The following is a 21,559-nucleotide window of genomic DNA, read 5'->3' as shown; positions in this document are numbered from 1 at the left end:
TAGTGTGCCGAGCGCAGCGAGGCACCGTGCCCGAAGCATTGCGAGCGAAGCGAGCGATGCGAGGGTCCGATTCTCATTGCCAACTGTGTCCATGTCGACTGTGTCGACATTCGGATCAAAAAACAGTGAAAAACCCATGTCGACCTTATGACCAGTCGACCTTCCTCATGTCGACCTTTATGCAAATTCGACCTTAAGTCATGTCGACCTTGGCCCATGTCGACCTTAAGTCAGGTCGACCTTCCTGCCAGTCGACCTAGTGGGGTCGACCTAATGACTGTAGACCTAGAATCATTCTGACGAATGATCCCAACCCGTAGTTGGATAGTGGGGGTATGAAATATAAAAATTGGGTCTTTACAATGAAAAACCGCATCGCATTGCATGCCTTAAGTAGTGGCATGCAATGATAAAATCGGGCGCCCATATAATACACAAGTACCTATACAATTTTAAATCGCATACCATTGTATATGCGATACAATGCCATACAATGCGATGGTATACAATTTAAAATTGTATAACATCGCCTGCCATTGCGTAACATCGCATGCCTTATGGTCTGCGATGTGATGGGCGCCGTGCTAGTACACAAGTACCCTTTTTACTTTATTCCCACGAAAAACACAGCAGTACTTTCATATGTTTCATAAGCATCTTTTTGATTCTCCAGATAATCTCATTGGAGTGATTGGAAGTCTTATAGTAAAAAAAGAAACGGGTCAGTTCTAGAAGGTGCACTAATATCCCCATTACCAATAAAAACAAAGCCAATATTAGATATAAAAATAAGAAAACGACACTAGCACTTAATATATATTATAACCATATGCCATCTAGTTATAGAGCCATTACCCATAAATTAGCACACAGTAGTGTATGTTTCTTTGGATTTTCTAATCTTTACTAATCACATAATTCAATAAACAGCAGGAAGCTATTTGGGGTATGAGATTAGTGTAATATAGCTGCTCTGTATTTGATGTTTGTTATCTGATTAAAATACCATTATTTCATTTAGCTGATCGTCATTCCTTGTATAGTTACTGACCCTTTAGCCATTGATGCTATTACAGGGCACAGAGCACATTGACTTTGTAGCATAGGTTGTTTCTGTACCATTGTATGTAGGATTTTTCTCCATGGTGACAGCTCTTTTATTATTTCCATTGACCGCTTTCTTCCTAGACCGTCAGTGCTAGAAAAAAGTAACACATAACCTCTTTAGCATCCGCTGGGTTTAAGCTGTATCATACTATTGCTGGCAGCATCTATAGGTATGTTTTAGCTTATATAGAGTCCACTATTCTAGAAATTGTTGTTTATGCCAAAAGACGAGAGAGGAAACGCTACTCATCCTATTGTTATGAGCAAACGCACAGCGTAAATGGGGTTATTTTGGTTCACTCTTTCTGACAAATTCCTTCTTAGATGGACAAAACCATGGGCACTACAGGTGGGGCAGATGTTACTTGTGCAGAGCGAATTAGATTTGGGTGGGGTTTTACTTCAAAGTGAGATCTATATTGCAGTGTAAAAATAAAGCAGTCCATATTTTCCCTGCACAGAAACAAAATAACTCACCCAAATTCTCTCTGTACCTTTTATAGCTGCTCCACTGCAGTGCACATGGTTTTGTCCATCTAAGAAGGAATTTGTCAGAAAGAGTGAACCAAAATAACCCCCAAAACCCTTTACAAAAATTGGAAGGGTTCGCAGAATATGATAATAACAAGGATGCACACAACCTACGAAGCATGAATAATAGGGCATTTAAAAGTACAACTGCATGATATATATAGATATATATAGGTCTATATATGTATATATAGATATATATATATATCTATATATAAACGTGGGCTGGTAGGGCAGCACGCGAGGGTCCTGGTGAAAAGAATGAGAGTCCAAACTGTGGGTTCCTTATCGACGTTTCAGTCGGCTAAGACTTTTATCAAGAACAGGATAGCATATATATATATATATATATATATATTTATATATATAGTTATTTGTAAGTGTAACGGCTCAGAATGATATCTGTTTCTAGAGCTCCAAGGCCTGTGTTTAGCATCCCGGCAGTGGGGATGCTGGAGCTCAAAATACCAATGCTGGCATGCCAACTCCCGCCAGGAGACGGGTGCCGGGATACTGACATCAGTTAGGATGTCCCTCCTTAATGTTACTTCTCACCTGTTCTTCCTTCCGCACCACTCTATTTCTGCCAACCATCACTAACTACCTATACCCTATGGAATCCAGTTTAAACTCCTTAGTCTCACCACATAAAGCACTTGGGCTCGAGCAACACATAGTGGCTAAGCAGATCCTGTTCAGCGGGGCATGCTTGGCCGGAAGGTCCCTGCACAAAGGCTCCTATAAGCTGCCCACACATATACGGCGGGGCTTCAAGCACCAGATCCTACCGCAGCATGCTGTGGTTGGACAGGATGACCAGATTTCAGGGAAAACACATACATTTGAATGCCTTAAGATCCTGTCTTGCAGGATCTGACCACAATGCTGTGTGTGACTCCACACAGCCTTCTTCCAGCCAAGCAGAGGGCTTTATACTCTCCTATTCCTTCTATATACTCAAACTCACTTTCTTCCACATAGACTTCTGCCCCTCTATTCAAGAGGCAAACACTGCCTTTCCTTTCCTCAACCTCAAATACTTCAAGTTCTTCATCAAACTCACTTATGCACACTAGATCCCTCCTGCATTGTTAAGCTACTTGTATCTCATGAATGTCCCCTCTCCTTGCCAAATCCTTTTTAAATGTAAGCAGCAGGCTGCCGCTACCTGGGTGTGTCTGTGCTGCCTGCAGTAGTGGAGAGAAGGAGATCCCCATCCAACTGGGTCCCAGCACCTACAAAATGTGTCTGATAGGTGCCAGGGCTAGCGCATAAGTGGTTGTGAGACTGCACATGTACAAAACAGGAGTGTCTTTCCACAGGAAGCCTGCTGTTTGCTAATTGCAGCCTGTACTGGCAGTAACAGAGGGAGAAAACACATCCCAATGGGACTGCCTTCTCTGCGGGTGACAGGCAGGTTGCACATCCAATGGGAAGTCACTGCTAGTCATGGAGCGGTATTCAATGACGTGGCGAGGGGGTTTTCTGCACGGCACGGATCGGGGGAGGAAAAGCCATCCGTGCAGTCAAACTCCCTCACAGTATTCAATGTTAGGGAGAAATTCCTGCCGTCAGAAGATGTCGAGGATCCCCTTAAATGACAAGGTTTGCCGCAAATGCGTTAAGTACTCTGACAGCGAGCTATCGGCACTGCCTGCCATCAAAGCTCACCACCAGAGCATTGAATACCCTCATAGTGTAGCCAGAGCAGTCACAGACTGTAACTGGCTCGATGAGGTGGTGGATTTTACTGGTGTACTGCAGCCCATAGGTTACATCTTGCACTGGTGATTGGTACGATTAACTCCTACAATGTATTAAGTAAACTAACATGAAACATAATTTAAATGTTTTCTTATTGCTAAGTAGAATCAATATTAAGCAATATATTCTGCCTACTGTGATTAGGATCTAAGGGCAGTATTCAATGAAAAAAATTCTCCGTGCATGGTGAGAGATTTTTTCTCTCGCCATGCACTCGCCCTGTTCCGGAGGGCTCGCTGCCACTCCTGCTCCCACTATTCAATGTGGTTAAGACTCGCCGCCACTCGCGGCGAATCTTAACCCCTGCAGCGGACGAGCGTCCGCGGCAGGGTGCTGGCAGGGAGCCGGGGTACGGTGGCAGCCAGGGAGATTAAAGTCTCCCTGGCTGCCCCAGAACATATGTGGAGGGGAGGTGGGCTCCCTGGGACCCAGGCAGCAAAAGCTGCCCCCCCCCTATAGCCAGCGGGGGACCCATTATTCACTGCACCCGATCGTGCATATGTAATGATCGGATGCAGTGAATATATGAATATCTAATGAGCGGCTCAAGAGCTCCGGCCCCCTGCTGGCTGCTCTGTGTAAAAAAATAATAATTTTTAAATTAAATATATATTCATGTGCTATAAGCACATGAATAAAAATAACATGCCCCTTCACAGAAAAAAAAATCCTGATTTTTTGACACCAAAATTAAAAAAAAACCTTTTAGTTTAAAAGTTCACATTCCAGTTCTCCCTGAAAAGATGGAGAATTGCTACACGGAGAGACACAGCGAAAATCACTTAAAAAGACGGCGAACATATCACATTGAATAGGGTGGTTCACTTTTGGAGAGCAAAATGATCCTTCCAACGTGAAAACAGCACAAACTCGCCATAAAACAAGGCAAATTTTTCTCATTGTATATATGTCTAAGAATATAAAGAATATATACTGTAAGACTGTGAGAATTTATGTAATAAGGTGACATTTGCATGTCTCCGCCCACTCTCTGTGAACATACAGAATAGGCACTGTTTGCTCAGGGATTAAATTGGAATGCAGATTTATTGGAAGTACGTGGGCACCTCTTGCTCCAGACAGTCTATCTTATGACTATGCATTATGCACTATGTATATTACATAAATTAGATAAATTGAGTTATAGCAAAAATGAATGTACAGATACAGCTAAAAGGAATGTATTCCTGCTCACCAGTTTCTCATTCACAGGTTCTTTCCCCACTATCACTGTGATAAATAGTTAGATTTTTGCAATAAGTTACCTGTTCACAATTTGAATTATCCAGGTGTGAATTGAAAGATTCTAAGTGCCTGATTCAGCATGGAACACATATGGTAAGCTGCTTGCTTGCTCCCCCTGCCTGCATTTGCGATCACAGTTCAATTTGATCATTGCAACCATCAGTTATGGTGTCCCTCTGTGACTGCAGCCTGAATAAGTCTAAAAGTGGCCATACACTATGCGACAAATCCCCCCGGAGCAGTTGCATCCAGTCCCCCTTCAGCTGACCGGGACACGGTTCACATGCGACATATTGCATGCGGTACTTCTGCATGCGATGTATCACATGCAATCCTCCCCCCCACCCGGAGGGAGCACGACCTGGCGATCTTACGTGCAGCATGTATGATCTCCAGCTCCGATCCGATGTGCATGGGACTGAATGTCACACACATGCTATGTGGGCCAATATCACCTGATTTCTCGTGCCTGATCTGCTGGAATCGGGTGAAATTGCATAGTGTATGGGGGTCTTAACCTTACTTAGGCTGCCTGTCACAGCCTGGCTTGCTAGGCCAAGGAAACTGCACCTTTTGGCACAGTCCTTGGCCTGGCGACTCCCCAAAAACAAAAGCAGTTTTCAGTCGACCATTCTTAGGTCCTAGTTACTGCCGACCATTAGAGTTCGACCTAGACAATGTCGACCCAGGGACAACATAACCCTGAACATTTGCATACGCAGGTGAATTAGGCATAAAGTTATTAAAAATGTGCTAGTCATGCAGCGGAAAGTAAAATGCATAAGGTCTACTATTGTGTAAACTAGACTACCGTTTATTTCTTAATAAAAGAATAGAATTTCATTTGTCTCCATATTGCATTAATAAAAGTGATCTTTCCCAGTGTAATTAAAATGTTTATGGATCTTACAGTAAAGCTGTGGTGTTTATTTGGATATTAACATTGATATGTGTCTGGCCAGCGTAAGACAAGAAGCAATTAAGGTCATGCTATACGATAAGTTCAGGCTATACGATAAGTATCTAAGCAGGGCTTCAGCTTTCCGCAGAGCAGTTTCCTCAGGAAGATGACTCAGATTTAAAATGCATCTGCTACATTTTGATACGATTGTTTTCAAACTCCTTTGTGACACTAATCTTGCTAACAGATTTACTGTAAAATATGGAAAAGTCATTATTTCCATTTTGGTTCTGGACAGCAACAGGCTGCTTATTAGGCAAAAAAGTTAAACAAACATATTACACACACAAAGTTCATTATAGGTTCTGACAAATACAAAACAAACCCTTTGGAATGCAGCTGTGATCTAACTACGCTACATTTCTTATACTGGCGAGATACTGACAAGCCAAAAACGCCTGCATATGTTAATTACAAGGCAGCTTTCAGTCATACTTTGCTATTGCTATTCTTAGTTACTCAAGCATGGGACCAAATATAATTAAAATATGTGGTAGCAGAACTCAATTTGATACTGTAGTACAACAAACTAAAGTTGGGTACAAACTGGGCTTTACTGTATATCATGGACGATATTGAAATTGTTGACAATATCACATATGTATCATCCAGTATGTACAGTGTGTACAAGCCGATCACCATAGATGATTTTTCCAGTACTTGGCTGCTGTAATAGAAGCAGCCTGATCAGGGCTGAAGCTGACGTCACATGACTTCCATTTAAACGCCTTTGCACACCAGTGTTTTCCATGATATTCCCAGAAAATGGCCCGTTACCGCCCCTAAACACCAGCTTTCTGTGAATCAACTTGCATACTGCCATCAATAACAGAAGCAGGATTTTATTGCAAGGTGGCTGTGCGCAATAGTACTAAGAGCCATACGCATGTGAAGTTGTACGATTATGCAAATTTGCAGCTGTGCAATCAGGTCTGAATAACCCCCTAATTAGCTATCAAAACATAAACTTGAGAGATCTTAAAAGTTAAATGTGTCCAAACCGTGTACAACATGTTTTTTATGGGTTCATTTTGAGTTGGACCTGTTATGATGTAGTTCATAATAAATATGAAAATTTAATCTGTGTTAATATATGCTTTAAGCTTATTATTATTATGAATAGTGTTTTGTTGTTAAAAAAATTATTACTTTTAAATAAATAACTGTCTCTTCCCCGGCCTAATCCGTCTGCATACATAATGTTCAGGATCCTGGCAGTCAGGATTTCGGTGATATTTGGAATCTGTGCTACTCTCCTGGCTGTAGTTGGGATACCAGCATCAGGATTATGAACGCCGCCATCCAAACCACCAGGGATGCTGATTCTCTACCCCAAAAATAATACAAGTGATTACAGCCTTTGATGGTAGCAGCAAGTACAGATGAACAATTGCATTTTTGTGTATCATTCACAACGAGAGTTGTTCGACCAATGCCACTGCCCAGGGTGCAATGCCGTGGGGTAGCAAAGTTGCTGGCCTGATAATGCCCTTTGGCAGCTTGTAGGCTGCCTTGAGTACAGGGCTTAAAATAGTCCTGGAGAGGTGGTGGAACTCCTTTCCCCCAACATAGAACTCCCCTAGACCAGTGCCAAGGAATTTGTGCAAGGAAGGGGGTTGGTCACACAATAGTAATGCAAGTTAAAATTACAACACACAGTAGCACAATCATATACACATTACACCGCATGCAGTGCCCCTTATACACATAATGTGCTGCTTATACACATCTGTCTCTGTCATTCCAGCAGCTCAATGTCCATGTCCCTCAGCAGCTCAATGCCATGTGTCCCTTGAGCAGCTTCCCCATCTCTGAGTCCCTCCAGCACCCTCTCTCCCTGTCTTCAGCAAGCTTGCTCCTCTTAGTGGCTCTTTTTCACTTCAGCGGCAGTGATGACATGACATCACATACGACGTGCCAGAAGAAGGAGCTGCTGGGACAGGCTTTTCTGTTGGAATTACTGTTCAGGGCTGTGGTAGAGGTGGAGCTCAGTTCCCCTATCATTAGAAGTGGTGGAACTCAGTTCCCCCGCACTTTAACCCCTGCTTGAGACCTTCCTGCTGCTCCACTGATATATTCTTGCTTCCCCAGTGCTGCTCAGTGATGTCATGATGTCTGTGCATGGGGGTAGGTGGTGCCAGCCCTGGATAGACTTGTGCATTGCTAAAGCTCTGAATATACAGTATTGTTGACATGTGCTTCCTCTTAATCTCAGAGCATATACAAATAGAAATCCAGTTAAGTTACTGTGACAGAATTATTTGAAATCATATTTATAATCTATGAAGTATTTCATGTCTTTTCATGTTGGTGATGTGATATTGTAATGAGACGGATTTATTTAGCGCAGCACAGAAGCATACATGCTAGGTATTTCTCAACAAAGTTATGCGATTACATATCTTTCTAGACAAGTGATAAGTTCAGTTACATTCGTACACAGGATGAGGGTGATGAGGGCACATTCTAAAGGGATGTCTGCCAGATGTTAAAGTAGAGATTAAGTGCTTGAACTCATTGAATAAAAACATACCAGATCATGGGATGAAAAGTGACATTTTTTACAGGAAAATATTTAACCCTTTGAGTGCCAACAGCTCTGTGAGAGATGCACAAAACATCCACTAAAATGCCAGTGTTGCTCACATTTGTTATATGAATTCAAATAAATGTTGTGCAAAATAACAGATATTTCCTATATAAGGTAAACATTACAGGTCATTATGATGAATACCAATGTTTGCTTGGCAATTTTCACACTTATTTTGACAAATTCCCTGGTCACTCTAAGGGTTTCACTTCTTAAGAGGATATATGGAAAATGTATATGGGATGCACATTATCAACAAAGAATATCTACTATTGAAGTACTTGTTAACACACAAAACAATGTAAAACATACTTTGTACTACGCAAATTGATACCGTATCTAATTTACTAACATTAATGGATGGGGGGGGGTTCAAAGTATGGAGAGAGCTATATTGGAGATAAATAAATGACTTACCAATCAGATCCTGTCATTTTTCAAAAACAGCTTGTAAAATGAGAGCGGAAAGCTGCTCACCATCGAAGTATATTTCCAGTGTGTGCTGTTTGTGTGTAGCCCAGAACTTACGATAAAAACAGGCTGATCAGGCCCGGTGCTGACATCAGAGTGCCGCTGGCCATGCCCCCACAGCGGTGAAAACGGGAACGTGGCCTTGCGGGAGCACCGCAAGCATACGTCATGCCTTCTGACCACTAGGCCACGCCCCCTAGATGCAGGAGGGTAGGCAACTATGTCCCATGAAAGCGTAATTTTGGAAACACATGTTATGGAGAAAAAAATGACTTCCTAGGAATTCAACACTGTAAAACATAACGATCATCATTACATAGTCACGGGCCAGAAAATATCATTGAAATGCTATTGAGCAAAGTATATCTGTCTGTAATTTCAAGAGGTAGTCCTGGGCATGTTTTTCAAATACCAACTGCACTATATATATATATATATATATATATATATATATATATATATATATTCACTTAGTTCGGCGGCACTCGCTCAAATAAATCGATCAAACCACTGGAGTATGATCGATTTAATATGTTTGATTATTGGTTTGATTGATTTATTTGAGCGAGTGTCGCCGAACGAAGTGAATATTGTGGAAACCCCAGCCAGGGTAACCAGGAGGGCACCGCCAAAGCTGTACTGGACGAGGAGTGCTGGCCTTATCTGTATTGTTTTATATATATATATATATATATATATATATATATATATATATATATATATATGTATTTTCTTTGCACTGTGAATGCAATTTTTTTATATCCTTCTTTTTTTCTTATCTAATTGTTCATATTTGTTGAAGAGGAGTTTGTAAAAAGCATGCCATGATCGCATTCAGCAAACTTGTCTTGTTTGGCATTGTGGTGCTCCAAGGTCAACTGAGACACTATTGTTTGTGATGTATTTAGATGCACTGGCACAATAGATCAAAGTATCCCTGCTAACTATTTCAAAGTGTTGCCGACTACAGTATATAATCTGTTGGATGAAGGGACTGAATAGAATGCTGGGACTTCCTGTAAGCCAGTTTAGTTTTTTTTTTGTCAGCTTACCATGTAGCTGCTGGTAAAGTAAATACATAGAATTCTATTTGCTTAGTCCCCCCATCCCTATTTATGAGTGGCAATGCCATTTAGAAAGCATGTTAAGCGAATTCTTGACATGAATACAATTTTTATCAGAGGGGGATTCGGTCACTAGGTCTACAAGCATTAGGCCGACACCCATCAGAGGCTGTTTATTATTTAGGTACTTGTGGAGTATCACGGCTCCCACGATGGGCATCGTATGCCAAAAAATCGCATCGCATGCGATTTGATCGCATGTGATCGCATACGATTTTGCTCTGAAAAGCATCCAAATGCATTGGAATTAGTATTAAACATGTTCAATGGCCCCCAACTGGCATTTTTTAGGCTGTACCACCCCCACTATCAACGCGAACCCGAAGCGTAGCGAGCCCGCGAGGGGCGGCGGTACGCGTCCTACGACCTTTTCATACCCCCACTATCCACGTCGGCGCGGAGCTGAGAATAGAAAGTGTGGCGAGCGCAGCGAGCCACCGAGCCCGAAGCGTGGCGAGCGCAGCGAACCCCGCGAGGGGACGCGGATACCTTCACAGGTATCCGCGTCCCCTCACGGGCTTCACAGGTGTCCGCGTGCGCTCGCCACGCTTCGGGCTCGGTGGCTCGGTACGCTCGCCACACTTTCTATTCTCAACTCCACGCCGACGTGGATAGTGGGGGTATGAAAAGGTCGTAGGACGCGTACCGCCGCCCCTCGCGTGCTCGCTGCGCTCACAACGCTTCGGGTTCGCGATGCGATTGCATGCGATGCGATTGCATACGATTTTGTAAAAAAACGGCCAAAATCGGTAAAAATCGTATCGCATCGCATGCCACTATATATGGCATGCGATGGCATGCGATGGGAGCCGTAATACTCCACAAGTACCATTATTTACCCTTTGAGTGCCAACTGAATTTGTCAAAAGAGGTGTAAAAATTGCCAAGCAAACATTTTCATTCATTATAACGACCTGTAATGTTTACCTTATATAGGAAATATCTGTTTTTTTGCACAACATTTATTTGAATTCATATAACAAATGTGAGCAACACTGGCATTATAGTGGAAATATTAAATTTTTACGCAAAATTTTTGATTTGGATTTATACAAGGGTGGATCAATAAGTAAATGTGTTTGAAGACAGGTGGCGCCGCTGATGAAAGTTGGTATTACTATCGTGTACAATCATCTTTCAAACAACACCATACCAAATTTAAGATTGATTCATAGGTTCGTTTTTTTTTTCCACCAAGACAATGCACCAGCTCCCTCATCCGGCGCTATGAATTATTTGTTTTTTTCTCTCGAGCCATGTTTTTAGGTTAGGGAAAAGAAAGAAGTTGCAGGGAGCCAAGTCGGGTGAGTACGACAGAGGCGGCAACAATTCATAGCACTATTCATGCAATTTGGCCGCAACAATTCCGGATGAGGGATCTGGTGCATTGTTGTGGTGGAAAAAAAACCTGACCTATGAATCAATCTGAAATTTGGTATGGCGTTGTTTGAAAGATGGTAGTAGTAGTAGTAGGATAGTAATACCAACTTTCCTCAGCAACATTACCTGTCCTCAACCATAGATACTTATGGATCCACCCTTGTATAACAAATGTGAGCGGCGCCGGCATTTTTAATGGTAATTTTGAACATCTCTCACAGGGATGTTGGCACTCAAAGGGATAAGCTGGGTAACAACTGGTGTGTATCTTTATTATGCTGTACAAATAAATCAGTTCACAAATGTATACAGGAATGCAGTGATATTGCAGAAGCTTGAATGACTGATGTTCTGTTCAGTGATGTGTGGTGAGGTCAGTGGCTAGGGAGGAACTGGCTAGTATCAGAGCCAGAATTACACACACACACACACACACACACACACATGATTTTGTGGAGAGGTTTGACTATAAATGATTAGAATTATGCAAAGGTAATCTTTATAAAGCACCATGCACACTAACGACCCACTCCACCTTCTGAACATTCCAGACAAGGACCATGCTGCAGCATGGCTCCCACTCCCCCCCTGTCGCTCCCTACCCATCAGCATTGGTAAGTGTGTATGCACTTGCCAATGCCTGCACCCCACCAGGTCCCCGTCACAGACAAATATCACTGGGTATACACATCTGCTAGTGTGTACCCGGCTTAAGTTATAAATATCATCTTTGTATCATTATAATCACTTTTCGAGTGTACAGGAATATGACAGATAATACACAGATACTTACACAGCTGCATTTTTTATAAGATATAGAATTGCTCATCATTGCAAGTGAAGCTGCCGCCCAGGAAATAATATAGATGGCCACCGTAGCCATTGTAAATTTCTCAGTGGCGTACAAATTTGCAGCACTGACGCAATAATGAACAACTTTGGCCCCTTGGGTTGGCCAGTACACAGTCTGGCCATTGCAGTGGCACCTATGGCACCATGTTTCTTTGTGTACATGATTGCAGCTGATGCAGATACTTGACTAAAAAATGGCCATGACACATCTGCGTTTTTGCTGCCATTCCATGTTAGCTCCCCTAAGCGGTAGCTTCCTGTCATTATTTCAAGGGTACCTTGGTGAATGTGCAGTGTGATTGTGGCACATGCTCAGTGTGCTGATATTTGCTCCATTGTGAAAACGTTGCCATTGAGTAGAAACCTGAATTAGGCCCTGAGCACATCGGAGCCCCTACGCTGCAGGTACAGTGGCTCGCTATGCTCACCACCGATTCTATTCTTTCTCTATGGGGGTCGTAAACCACGAGGGAGAATAGCCACTGCCCATCTGTCTGGCTTTTAGCAGTTGGGATTCCGACGTTGGTGAAATGACTGTCAGTCATCCGGTACCCAGTACGTGGGAGTGGTTGCCATGATCATGTCACTGTAGCCAGGCTAAGAGATTGCTGGCATTATACAGCGGGGAAGTAGCTTCAATGGCGCAAACCAGAGAGAATTGCACCATCAGCCATCCACGCTGTCCATTTTGCTCGTTAAGTGGACAGCAGGGCAGTTGTGTGGCTAATATCAGGAGTCCTTCTTGTTCTTTTGGGGGGCGACAGGGCCACACGATTTTTCGTGAGCTTCTTGTAGGCAAGTATGATTAAATGTGCACATGTGACATATTTATCTGGGGTTGGCAAGGATGCAACAGCAAAAGTACTTGATGGAACTGCATACCTCCCAACTGTATGATTGTTGGTGGTGGGCAGTTGGAAGAGTCCTCCCAGTCACTGCTCTGCTGAGCATGCACATGGCATCTACTCAATGGAGAGAGGGACTATTGGCAGGCCCAGCAGCACCCAAAGCACTGGGCATACCCCACAGTGGAAAAAGTGAGGTCATGGCTCATGGGACGGGCATTCTCTATGAGACCACACCTCCTAATTTCAGCCAGTCCCTTTTGCAGCTCCGATTAAGTTAGTGGTTATGGGCTAATGCAGAGTTTAACACAGTTTTGCTGTGGTTATTCCCACATTCTGTTCACAGAACTAAATGCAAATGTTTGTCATTATGTAGAATTATGCCAATTTCTGTGTCTGGGCCACACCTGTTTCATAGTCATCATAACCATCCTAATTATCAGTAAACAGTTGCAAAAGATCTGTCTTATACAGTAGCTGTCAAAATTAAGAGTATGAACATCTCTGTGTAGACCACAATTCCAACCATACTGTATGTCCTCTCTGAATTTAATTGACATAAGAGATGTGTTCCGTCCGTGTACATATGAATTTATATCGCTGATAGTTGTGTATAAATGTTTTCAGGGAACATGAATAATCTGTTCCACCAGCAGACTGCATAGGCAGAAAGATATGCCATTTCTGGATGCTACAGTAATTCAGGGTGGCCGACTTTTAAAAGCTCCTCTCCGGGAGAAGCCCTGAGAGGAGACTTTCAGCAGAAGTTGAGGGCGGGGCTTAAATGTGACATCATTAAGCCCCGTCCCCATGAAGGAAAGTTACTCACTTTGCCTATCTCCGTGGAGGGGGCGGGGCTAAATGACGCGATTGTGGCACTTTAGCCCCGACCCCTCCCCGGAGATCTGCAGAGTTAAGGTAATTTAAATGCCGCGGTCAGGGGGGGGGGGAGCGCAATCAGGGGGGAGCGGGGGTCCCCCAGAATCTGGGAGGGTTGGCCACCTTTCCGGGGGGCCAGGAGGGTGACCCGATTTTCGGGACCCTCCCTGCCATTCCGGGAGGGTAGGCAACCCTGCAGTGATTATAAACATTATGAAACTGAAAACCTATAGGGTGCTAACATTTATTGTTAAACTCTGCTTATTTGCATTAATTTGTCTTTAATAGTAATAATAATAACTATTAGTTTGTCTTATTATTATTATTAATAATAATAATAATAATAATAAATATTAGTAGTTGTAAACCTCATACACACAGGCGATGGGTGCAGGGCGGTTGTGCGACGTGCTTGAGCACGATTGCTCAGCACATATCGTGATACACACGCGATGCACACCGCAATGTGTGCTGAGTGATCTGTGCAGCGTGGGGCTTTGCCTATTCTTTACAGGCAAAGCCCCGCGATCTAGCAGGAAAGACAGTGCAAGCACTGTTATTCCCTGCGGACAATGGCGACGCGTGGAACTGCACATCGCCGCCACCCAGAGCAAAAAACACAGAGCGATCAGTGCTCCTCTGACTTGATAGCTTAGAAATGGTATGAAAATCGCCCCGTGTGTATGCCCCTTTAGTCTCTTATGAGCCCATCCCTTTCTACCCTTTGTTTACTAATTGTTTACTTGTTTATTAATTATACCCCTTGCATGGTGCACCTCAGATCTGGTTAATTGCCGGGTTGGTGATGTGTCGACCGGGGTCGAGTAGCGGTGTTAAAAGAACCAAAGCTTATATCCTGGGTTGACCAACTCTGCAATTTGACCTGGTTATAAGAAGGGTTAAACCTGGGTTGCCCTCTGTATAATGGGCGGACTGGGTTTAATGTGAACTGGCATTGCAATGTGAAATGGGTATTATTGTCTGTCTTGTACTTCCATGTTTTATGTGTGGCCTGTGTACTCCACTGTCCAGAGCTGTGGAGTCCTCCTAGACTGTAGGCAGAATCCCATAGATTGTAAGCTTGCGAGCAGGGCCCTCATACCTGTGACTGTCTGTAAATACCCAGTTTGTTGTATCACTGTCTCCTCTGTAAAGCGCAACGGAGTATGCTGCGCTATATAAGAAACGGTTAATAAATACATCACCCTCCTGGATCCCGCCATTCTTATTATTTTGTAATACAGGTGCCTGGGCCAGGACATTGCAATGCTTATTGTGTTGTTATGGCTTGGCAACCTTATTATGATGCGTTTTCATGTCATCCTTCTGTGCTTATATGATTCCTATCATGCTGTTCTTCACAATTGTCTGTCTGGGAATTCATGAAGGGAGGTCCAAAGGCTAGCATGATATACTATCGGAACTAGTTAACTGATATGCGGCATGTTCTTTGTTTTTCAGATGTACTTCCATGTCCTGTTATTTTGTGGGACTCCTCTTTACTTCCAACAGATAACAACACAAAATCTTCCCTTAAGCTGAAGTGGGGAAGTTACCAAAAGATCCTTACACACAAGTGTTGGCTGAATGGAAAAGTTCCCAAAATAGATCTTGGTTGTCCAGACATCCATCACCACGAGTGGTCCAAGCTGGCACTTTTTGATTTTCTTCTACAAGTAAGCAAATGTAAAATCAGAATATAAAGTCTTTTTTTAAGGTAGTTGCACAGGAGAATAAAGCATATTACCAATAAAGAAAACTCCTAATCTTATACCCAGATGTGTCCACGTACACCTAGCCTCCCTCGTCGTTAAACAGCCATTCTGGTATGTTGCGACTCAGTAGCGCCAGGCTTTTTTTGTGGCAACTTTTTCTATTAAATAGCATCTTATAATGCTGTATTACACCACTTTTTGGGAAAACACTGTAACATCCCATTTGTTTGCAGATACAGCAGCAGTGACACACTGAATTAGGTATGCTGCATATTATTTTAATAGGCAGAAGCTGCTTGTGTGTCCTACTCTGTTTTGCAAATGATGTGGTTTGTCTCCATGGCAATGGGAGACTTCTTCTGCCATCGAGAGACTTCTTGTATTTATGGCATTACAATCTTTTTTTCAAGTACCCCCAACCGGTCTGCAGCATACCACCAGGGATACACGTACCCCAGGTTGGCTAGAGGATATAGTAAAAGATATCACTCAGACCTCTCTTGTGTGTACACTCAATATCGTCAACTATGCCCATGCCCATTTCTACTGATATGGACTATATAGACTATATAGTATTGCTCCGTTAGTTTGATTGACATTTTTTTTATGACAGTGAAATAGTATAGCTACACATAATTTATATTCCATTAACAATATTATTTCATCATTATGGCTGAATCAAAAGTTAGCTAAATAAAATATTATGATGAACACAATCCCACTCACAGTTGCATGTTGTCTTAATGTTTGAAATGACTATGTGTAGAGAACCAAGGGTAAATATACAGCAATCTCTGCTGCAGAGAGCTGCTTATTGGCACTCGGCTGGAATGTTTCTGCCGAGATCTGGAGGGTCTCAGAATACCAGCCAGATAGGGTTTATCACACAGGCCCACAGAAGCCATTATTTTTAGGTTCCCTTTGAAGTTACTAGCTGTGACTCCTGGAGGTGTATTATGTTATATCCTGTAAGGAACATTCATAAAACAATGCCTTAAAACATCCCTATTGGAGAGCATTTATGTGTACATCTGTATGCGATAAACTTAGGCCCATGACATGTCTCCTGATTGGACGCCTGCCTTATCAGGAAGACCGAGATTAACCCTTTCATAACCACACATAATAAATGCCCAGGTGAGTCCTGTAGTAGCAATAAGAATAAAAAAGAGGAATTATTTATTATTAATTTTTTAGGGTAGCATATGACACATACATATGTTCTTCTGAAATGTGATGCATTTTCAGAGAAAGGATTTATATAGATATATATATATATATATAGGATACAGTAGCTGGCTACTGGAATGGCTCCTTTTGTGACTACGCTATGCTTACAATGTGTTATATCGTCCTGTGAGGATTATATTGGCCCCAAACATAGTACAAGTCTTTTAGAAATAGTTTGATGTATGTCATACTTCAGAGTACATGTCAGCTTATTAATAGGGATCTGCTTTTCATGTTAAAGATCCTATCAACAACTAAGTTAAGTGAGTGGGAAAAATTTCGAGAGACTTACCCTGCTAATCCCAGGTCACATCTACTCAGGAATACAACATATCTTTACTATTGTTTTATAAGCTATCGCGGCCATATGTATTTTATACATGCTGGTAGTTATCAATGTGTGTGTAATCTCCGCTGACCAATTACAACTGTACAATTGACCATTCACATTTCCAATATACATTTTTTTCAGTCTCCAAAAAATTTAATGAATCAAAAAGGGACACTTAAGCTGGATATACACTATGGGCCTTATTCTGGTTGAGTCGGATGGCTCGGAATGCAGACAGACGGCCGATGGTTGGTGTTTGCGCATGTGTAGAGGCGTATCTGCGCATGTGCGAACGTCGCGCACGTACGAATATGGCGTGAATTCTGTACAGAAAACAATCGGTTGGAACAATCCAAACAGGGGGTGGAGAGGGGTATGAAGGGCTGTTTGAGCTAATTACCATATGCGTACGCCCCGCGTTTCATGGGCGTTCCCATGAAAATAGAAAGTGCAATAGTTAGAGCTGTGTGAATGCGCAATAAAACCAAAGTGCTGCTAGCATACAGAACCACAGAGTAGATACACCTCCAACTACTCAGAAAGACAAATGCAACAGAAGATGGAGTGGAACTGAAAGATAGCGCTCAATGGTAGCTAGGTTCAGAGGGTGAATAGCCTCAAATAAGCAAAAAAAGTATTTTATATACAAAACCATATACAACTGGTCATATGTCGCACAGGATTTGAATACAATGGATGGATTCAATATTCCAAATAGATCCAAGTAGATTCTCCCCTATTAGGCATAAAGGGGAGACATAATAGGTAAAGACATGGTGCAGATCATTATGGTAAAAAAGGTTTTAATGTGGAAGATACACTTACAAAGTGTTGACGGTAATAAAAGCGTATGACGATGAATCCCAGGCAAAGCAGCAGGCATAAAGATGTTCAAGGAAGTTTCCTGTCCAGGGTCCCTTGGTCCGGAGTCAAGGGGGGCTCAGTCCAGGATCATCCTCAGCCGTGGAGAACTGCTACCGGGAAGTCAAGTGTCCATATGCCGATAAAACACACTTAACGCATTTCGGAAAACCAAGTTCCTTCTTAATCACACTTCTGAAGAAGGAACTTGGTTTTCCGAAACGCGTTAAGCCACACTTTGAGAAAGATACATCCAGTATCGAAACCGGTCGGTTAAGGAAGGCAGAGGACATTTTCTAAGGACCCCCATTGTGGACCAGCACCCAGGGACGCCTGTTTGGGTTACACACTTGCGCATTTTTGTCTGCATTTCTTGTGGACAAAACCACATGGTGAGAGTCCTTTGATTCATACTCTGTTTGTTCAATTTTATGATTTTTTTAAAATAAAAAAAAAGGTATTGCACTATTGTGTTCTCCTTTCCCCTTTTTTGAGTGACTATACTTAAAGGAGAAAGGAAGAAAAGGATCGTTTGGTGACGAACTAAGTCCCTCCATTGAGCTCACATGTCTGCTAATCTGAGTAGACACATCTGTTTGGTACAAGGCACATATATCTTGGACAATAGAATTTATTTTGCGTTACAATATTATACTATTGTGTTTCTCCTTCTCTTTTTTTGGGGCAAACCCCCCTGGAAAAGGAAAGAGGAGATTTTACATCCAGCGCCCAGGGAGCTGTTTGATTGTTCTTGTATTTGGTATTGTATGTTTTGAAGTGGTTCTTCATATAATTAGTACAGCACCCAGAGCTGCTCATAAGCGCACGGTAGATTGGTTTTAGTCCAAATTCCTACAGCTTTAAACACATGTCCGAGATCATCTCCCATCCGGCACCTTCGGCAAAGTCAAACCTATTCTACCAATCAGCGCCCCAGCCCCACCACCGCATGGCTCATACTGGTGTTGCATCTTACATTGCATTGCGTGAGTAAGACGGCTGGTCATACTTATGAGTTTGTTGAGAGGCTGAATAGGTATTGATTAGTCACAGCCTATAGTATTATAGACATTTCTAATGCTGGGTGCATACCTGGGTGATGAATCTGAGGTTCTGCATCACTGATGCAATATACAGGTATCTGTTTATAGACTACTCTGGGGTATACACCCACCTACGGGCTTACAGTCTAAGCTGTTCGCATGAATGGCTGATATATTAGCCAGTGTGTCTCCAGCTTAAGGCTAATAACCATACCCCTCTCTGCGCATAGCATACTTATACATACCTCCTGACTTTGTGGAGAGGAAAGTAGGGACTTTTGCAAGCGTCTGAGGCACGTGCCTTAAATTTAGGGGTGTGGCCTATGATTGCGGCACTCCCACAAGGCAAAGCCAATGTTTTGTACCTTTGTGGGGGCATGGCCAGCACTTCGTGAGCTGCTGGCCATACTCCCAGCCCGAAATTTGGAACAGTTGTGAAGTATGCTTTTATTTTCTTAATTCTTGTACCTTAGAGTATGTTCAGGAAACCCCTACTTCTGCATAGGCTGCAGAGAGAAGATTCCTTCTCTGGCACCCACAATTTTTTGAAAATTTTATACCCAGTCTCATGGCAGTCATAAAACTTAAAAATAAGTCATACTTATGTCTGCATGTCTCCCCCTGAATAAAGCCCCCAATGACATTTTAATCGGGCGCTGGACAACTCACAGACAGTCGGGATTCCGACAGTCATTACCCCGACGTCTTCCACGATCCCCATGAGGGAGAATAAAATAGGTGCCCACAGCGTGGCGAGCCCGCAAGGGGCTTCGTTGCGCTCCCCCCGATGTGCAGTCGGGATTCCGACGTCGGGCTAATGACTCTCGGAATCCTGACTGTCGGTGTGTTATACCACACCCTTTTATTCTTTCCTATACAAATATCACTATGGTTGCAACCTGTGTGCTTTTATCTGACATATGTAGCCCTGAGACCTCAGTATGTGTAATGTGTACCATTGGTTAATAGTTACAGCATTCCTCACCTTCCAGTTACATTCCCCAGGTATAGGAACTGTTTGTGCAATTAAACCTCAGCCTTTTCCCCCCCAGTAGTGATAGAAACTTTATTTATACATGAGCTAATAAGTAACAGACACGAGGAAGCTAAACAGAAGTGATTTATTAACTGAAATACTAATTGTCATTGCCGGACGCAGTGCAATGTTTTACTGCTCAAGCATCTTAGGTGGCCATACACTGCTACGAGAAGTCAATCCCTCTTGAGCCGCCCGGGATCTTCTGCATGTGATGTACCTCATACGATTGCGTTCCCGACTGCCGATGATGGGATGCCGAGTCAGACATCAGATGTGCAGCAGGTCCGGACAGCAGTGACAGTACAGTGTGCACAGTGGGGTTATGGCCAGCAGTGACAGTACAGTATGCACAGTGGGGTTATGGCCAGCAGGTACAGTTCAGTATGCGCAGTGGGGTTATGGCCAGCAGTGACAGTACAGTATGCACAATGGGGTTATGGCCAGCAGGGACAGTAAAGTATGCACATTGGGATTATGGCCAGTAGGGACAGTACAGTATATGCAGTGGGGTTATGGCCGGCAGGCACAGTACAGTATGCGCAGTGGGGTTATGGCCAGCAGGAACTGTACAATATTCACATTAAGGTTATGGCCAGTAGGGACAGTACAGTATGTGCAGTGGTGTTAAGGCCAGCAGTGACAGTACAGTATGCGCAGTGGTGTTATGCCAGTAGGTACAGTGCAGTATGTGCTGTGGGGTTATGGCCAGAAGGGACAGTACAATATGCACATTGGGGTTATGGCCAGTAGGGACAGTACAGTATGCACAGTGGGGTTAATGCCAGCAGTGACAGTACAGTATGCGCAGTGGGGTTATGGCCAGAAGGAACAGTACAGTATGCGCAGTGGGGTTATGGCCAGCAGGGACAGCGCAGTATGCACATTGGGGTTATGGCCAGTAGGGACAGTACAGTATGTGCAGTGGGATTATGGCCAGTAGTGACAGTACAGTATGCACAGTGGGGTTATGGCCAGTAGGGACAGTACAGTATGTGCAGTGAGGTTATGGCCAGCATTGACAGTACAGTATGCACATTGGGGTTATGGCCAGCAGTGACAGTACAGTGTGCACAGTGGGGTTATGGCCAGTAGGGACAGTACATTGTGCACAGTGGGGTTATGGCCAGCAGTGACAGTACAGTATGTGCAGTGGGCTTATGGCCAGCATTGACAGTACAGTATGCACATTGGGGTTATGGCCAGTAGGGATAGTAAAGTATGTGCAGTGGGGTTATGGCCAGCATTGACAGTACAGTATGCACAGTGGGGTTATGGCCAGCATTGACAGTACAGTATGCACATTGGGGTTATGGCCAGCAGTGACAGTACAGTATGCACATTGGGGTTATGGCCAGTAGGGACAGTACAGTATGTGCAGTGGGGTTATGGCCAGCATTGACAGTACAGTATGCGCAGTGCGGTTATGGCCAGCATTGACAGTACAGTATGCGCAGTGGGGTTATGGCCAGCATTGACAGTACAGTATGCACATTGGGGTTATGGCCAGCAGTGACAGTACAGTATGTGCAGTGGGGTTATGGCCAGCATTGACAGTACAGTATGTGCAGTGGGGTTATGGCCAGCATTGACA

At 43.2% G+C, this 21,559-nt stretch overlaps 1 protein-coding gene across 1 annotated transcript in view; it reads left to right on the top strand.

The window, feature by feature from the left end:
• GASK1B (golgi associated kinase 1B) overlaps positions 1 to 21,559 on the top strand; it is a 49,575-nt gene that overhangs the window by 13,511 nt on the left and 14,505 nt on the right. Inside the window, exon 2 of the mRNA XM_083172466.1 lies at positions 15,211 to 15,425. Coding sequence (XP_083028592.1) covers positions 15,211 to 15,425 — 215 coding nt within the window. The remainder of the gene's footprint in view (positions 1 to 15,210; positions 15,426 to 21,559) is intronic.

Source organism: Crinia signifera, chromosome 1 (assembly GCF_055691185.1).
Source record: "Crinia signifera chromosome 1, ASM5569118v1, whole genome shotgun sequence".
NCBI classification, from domain to species: domain Eukaryota; kingdom Metazoa; phylum Chordata; class Amphibia; order Anura; family Myobatrachidae; genus Crinia; species Crinia signifera.
Note: the sequence above shows the minus strand (reverse complement) of the source record. Positions and strands in the feature narration are given on the sequence as shown.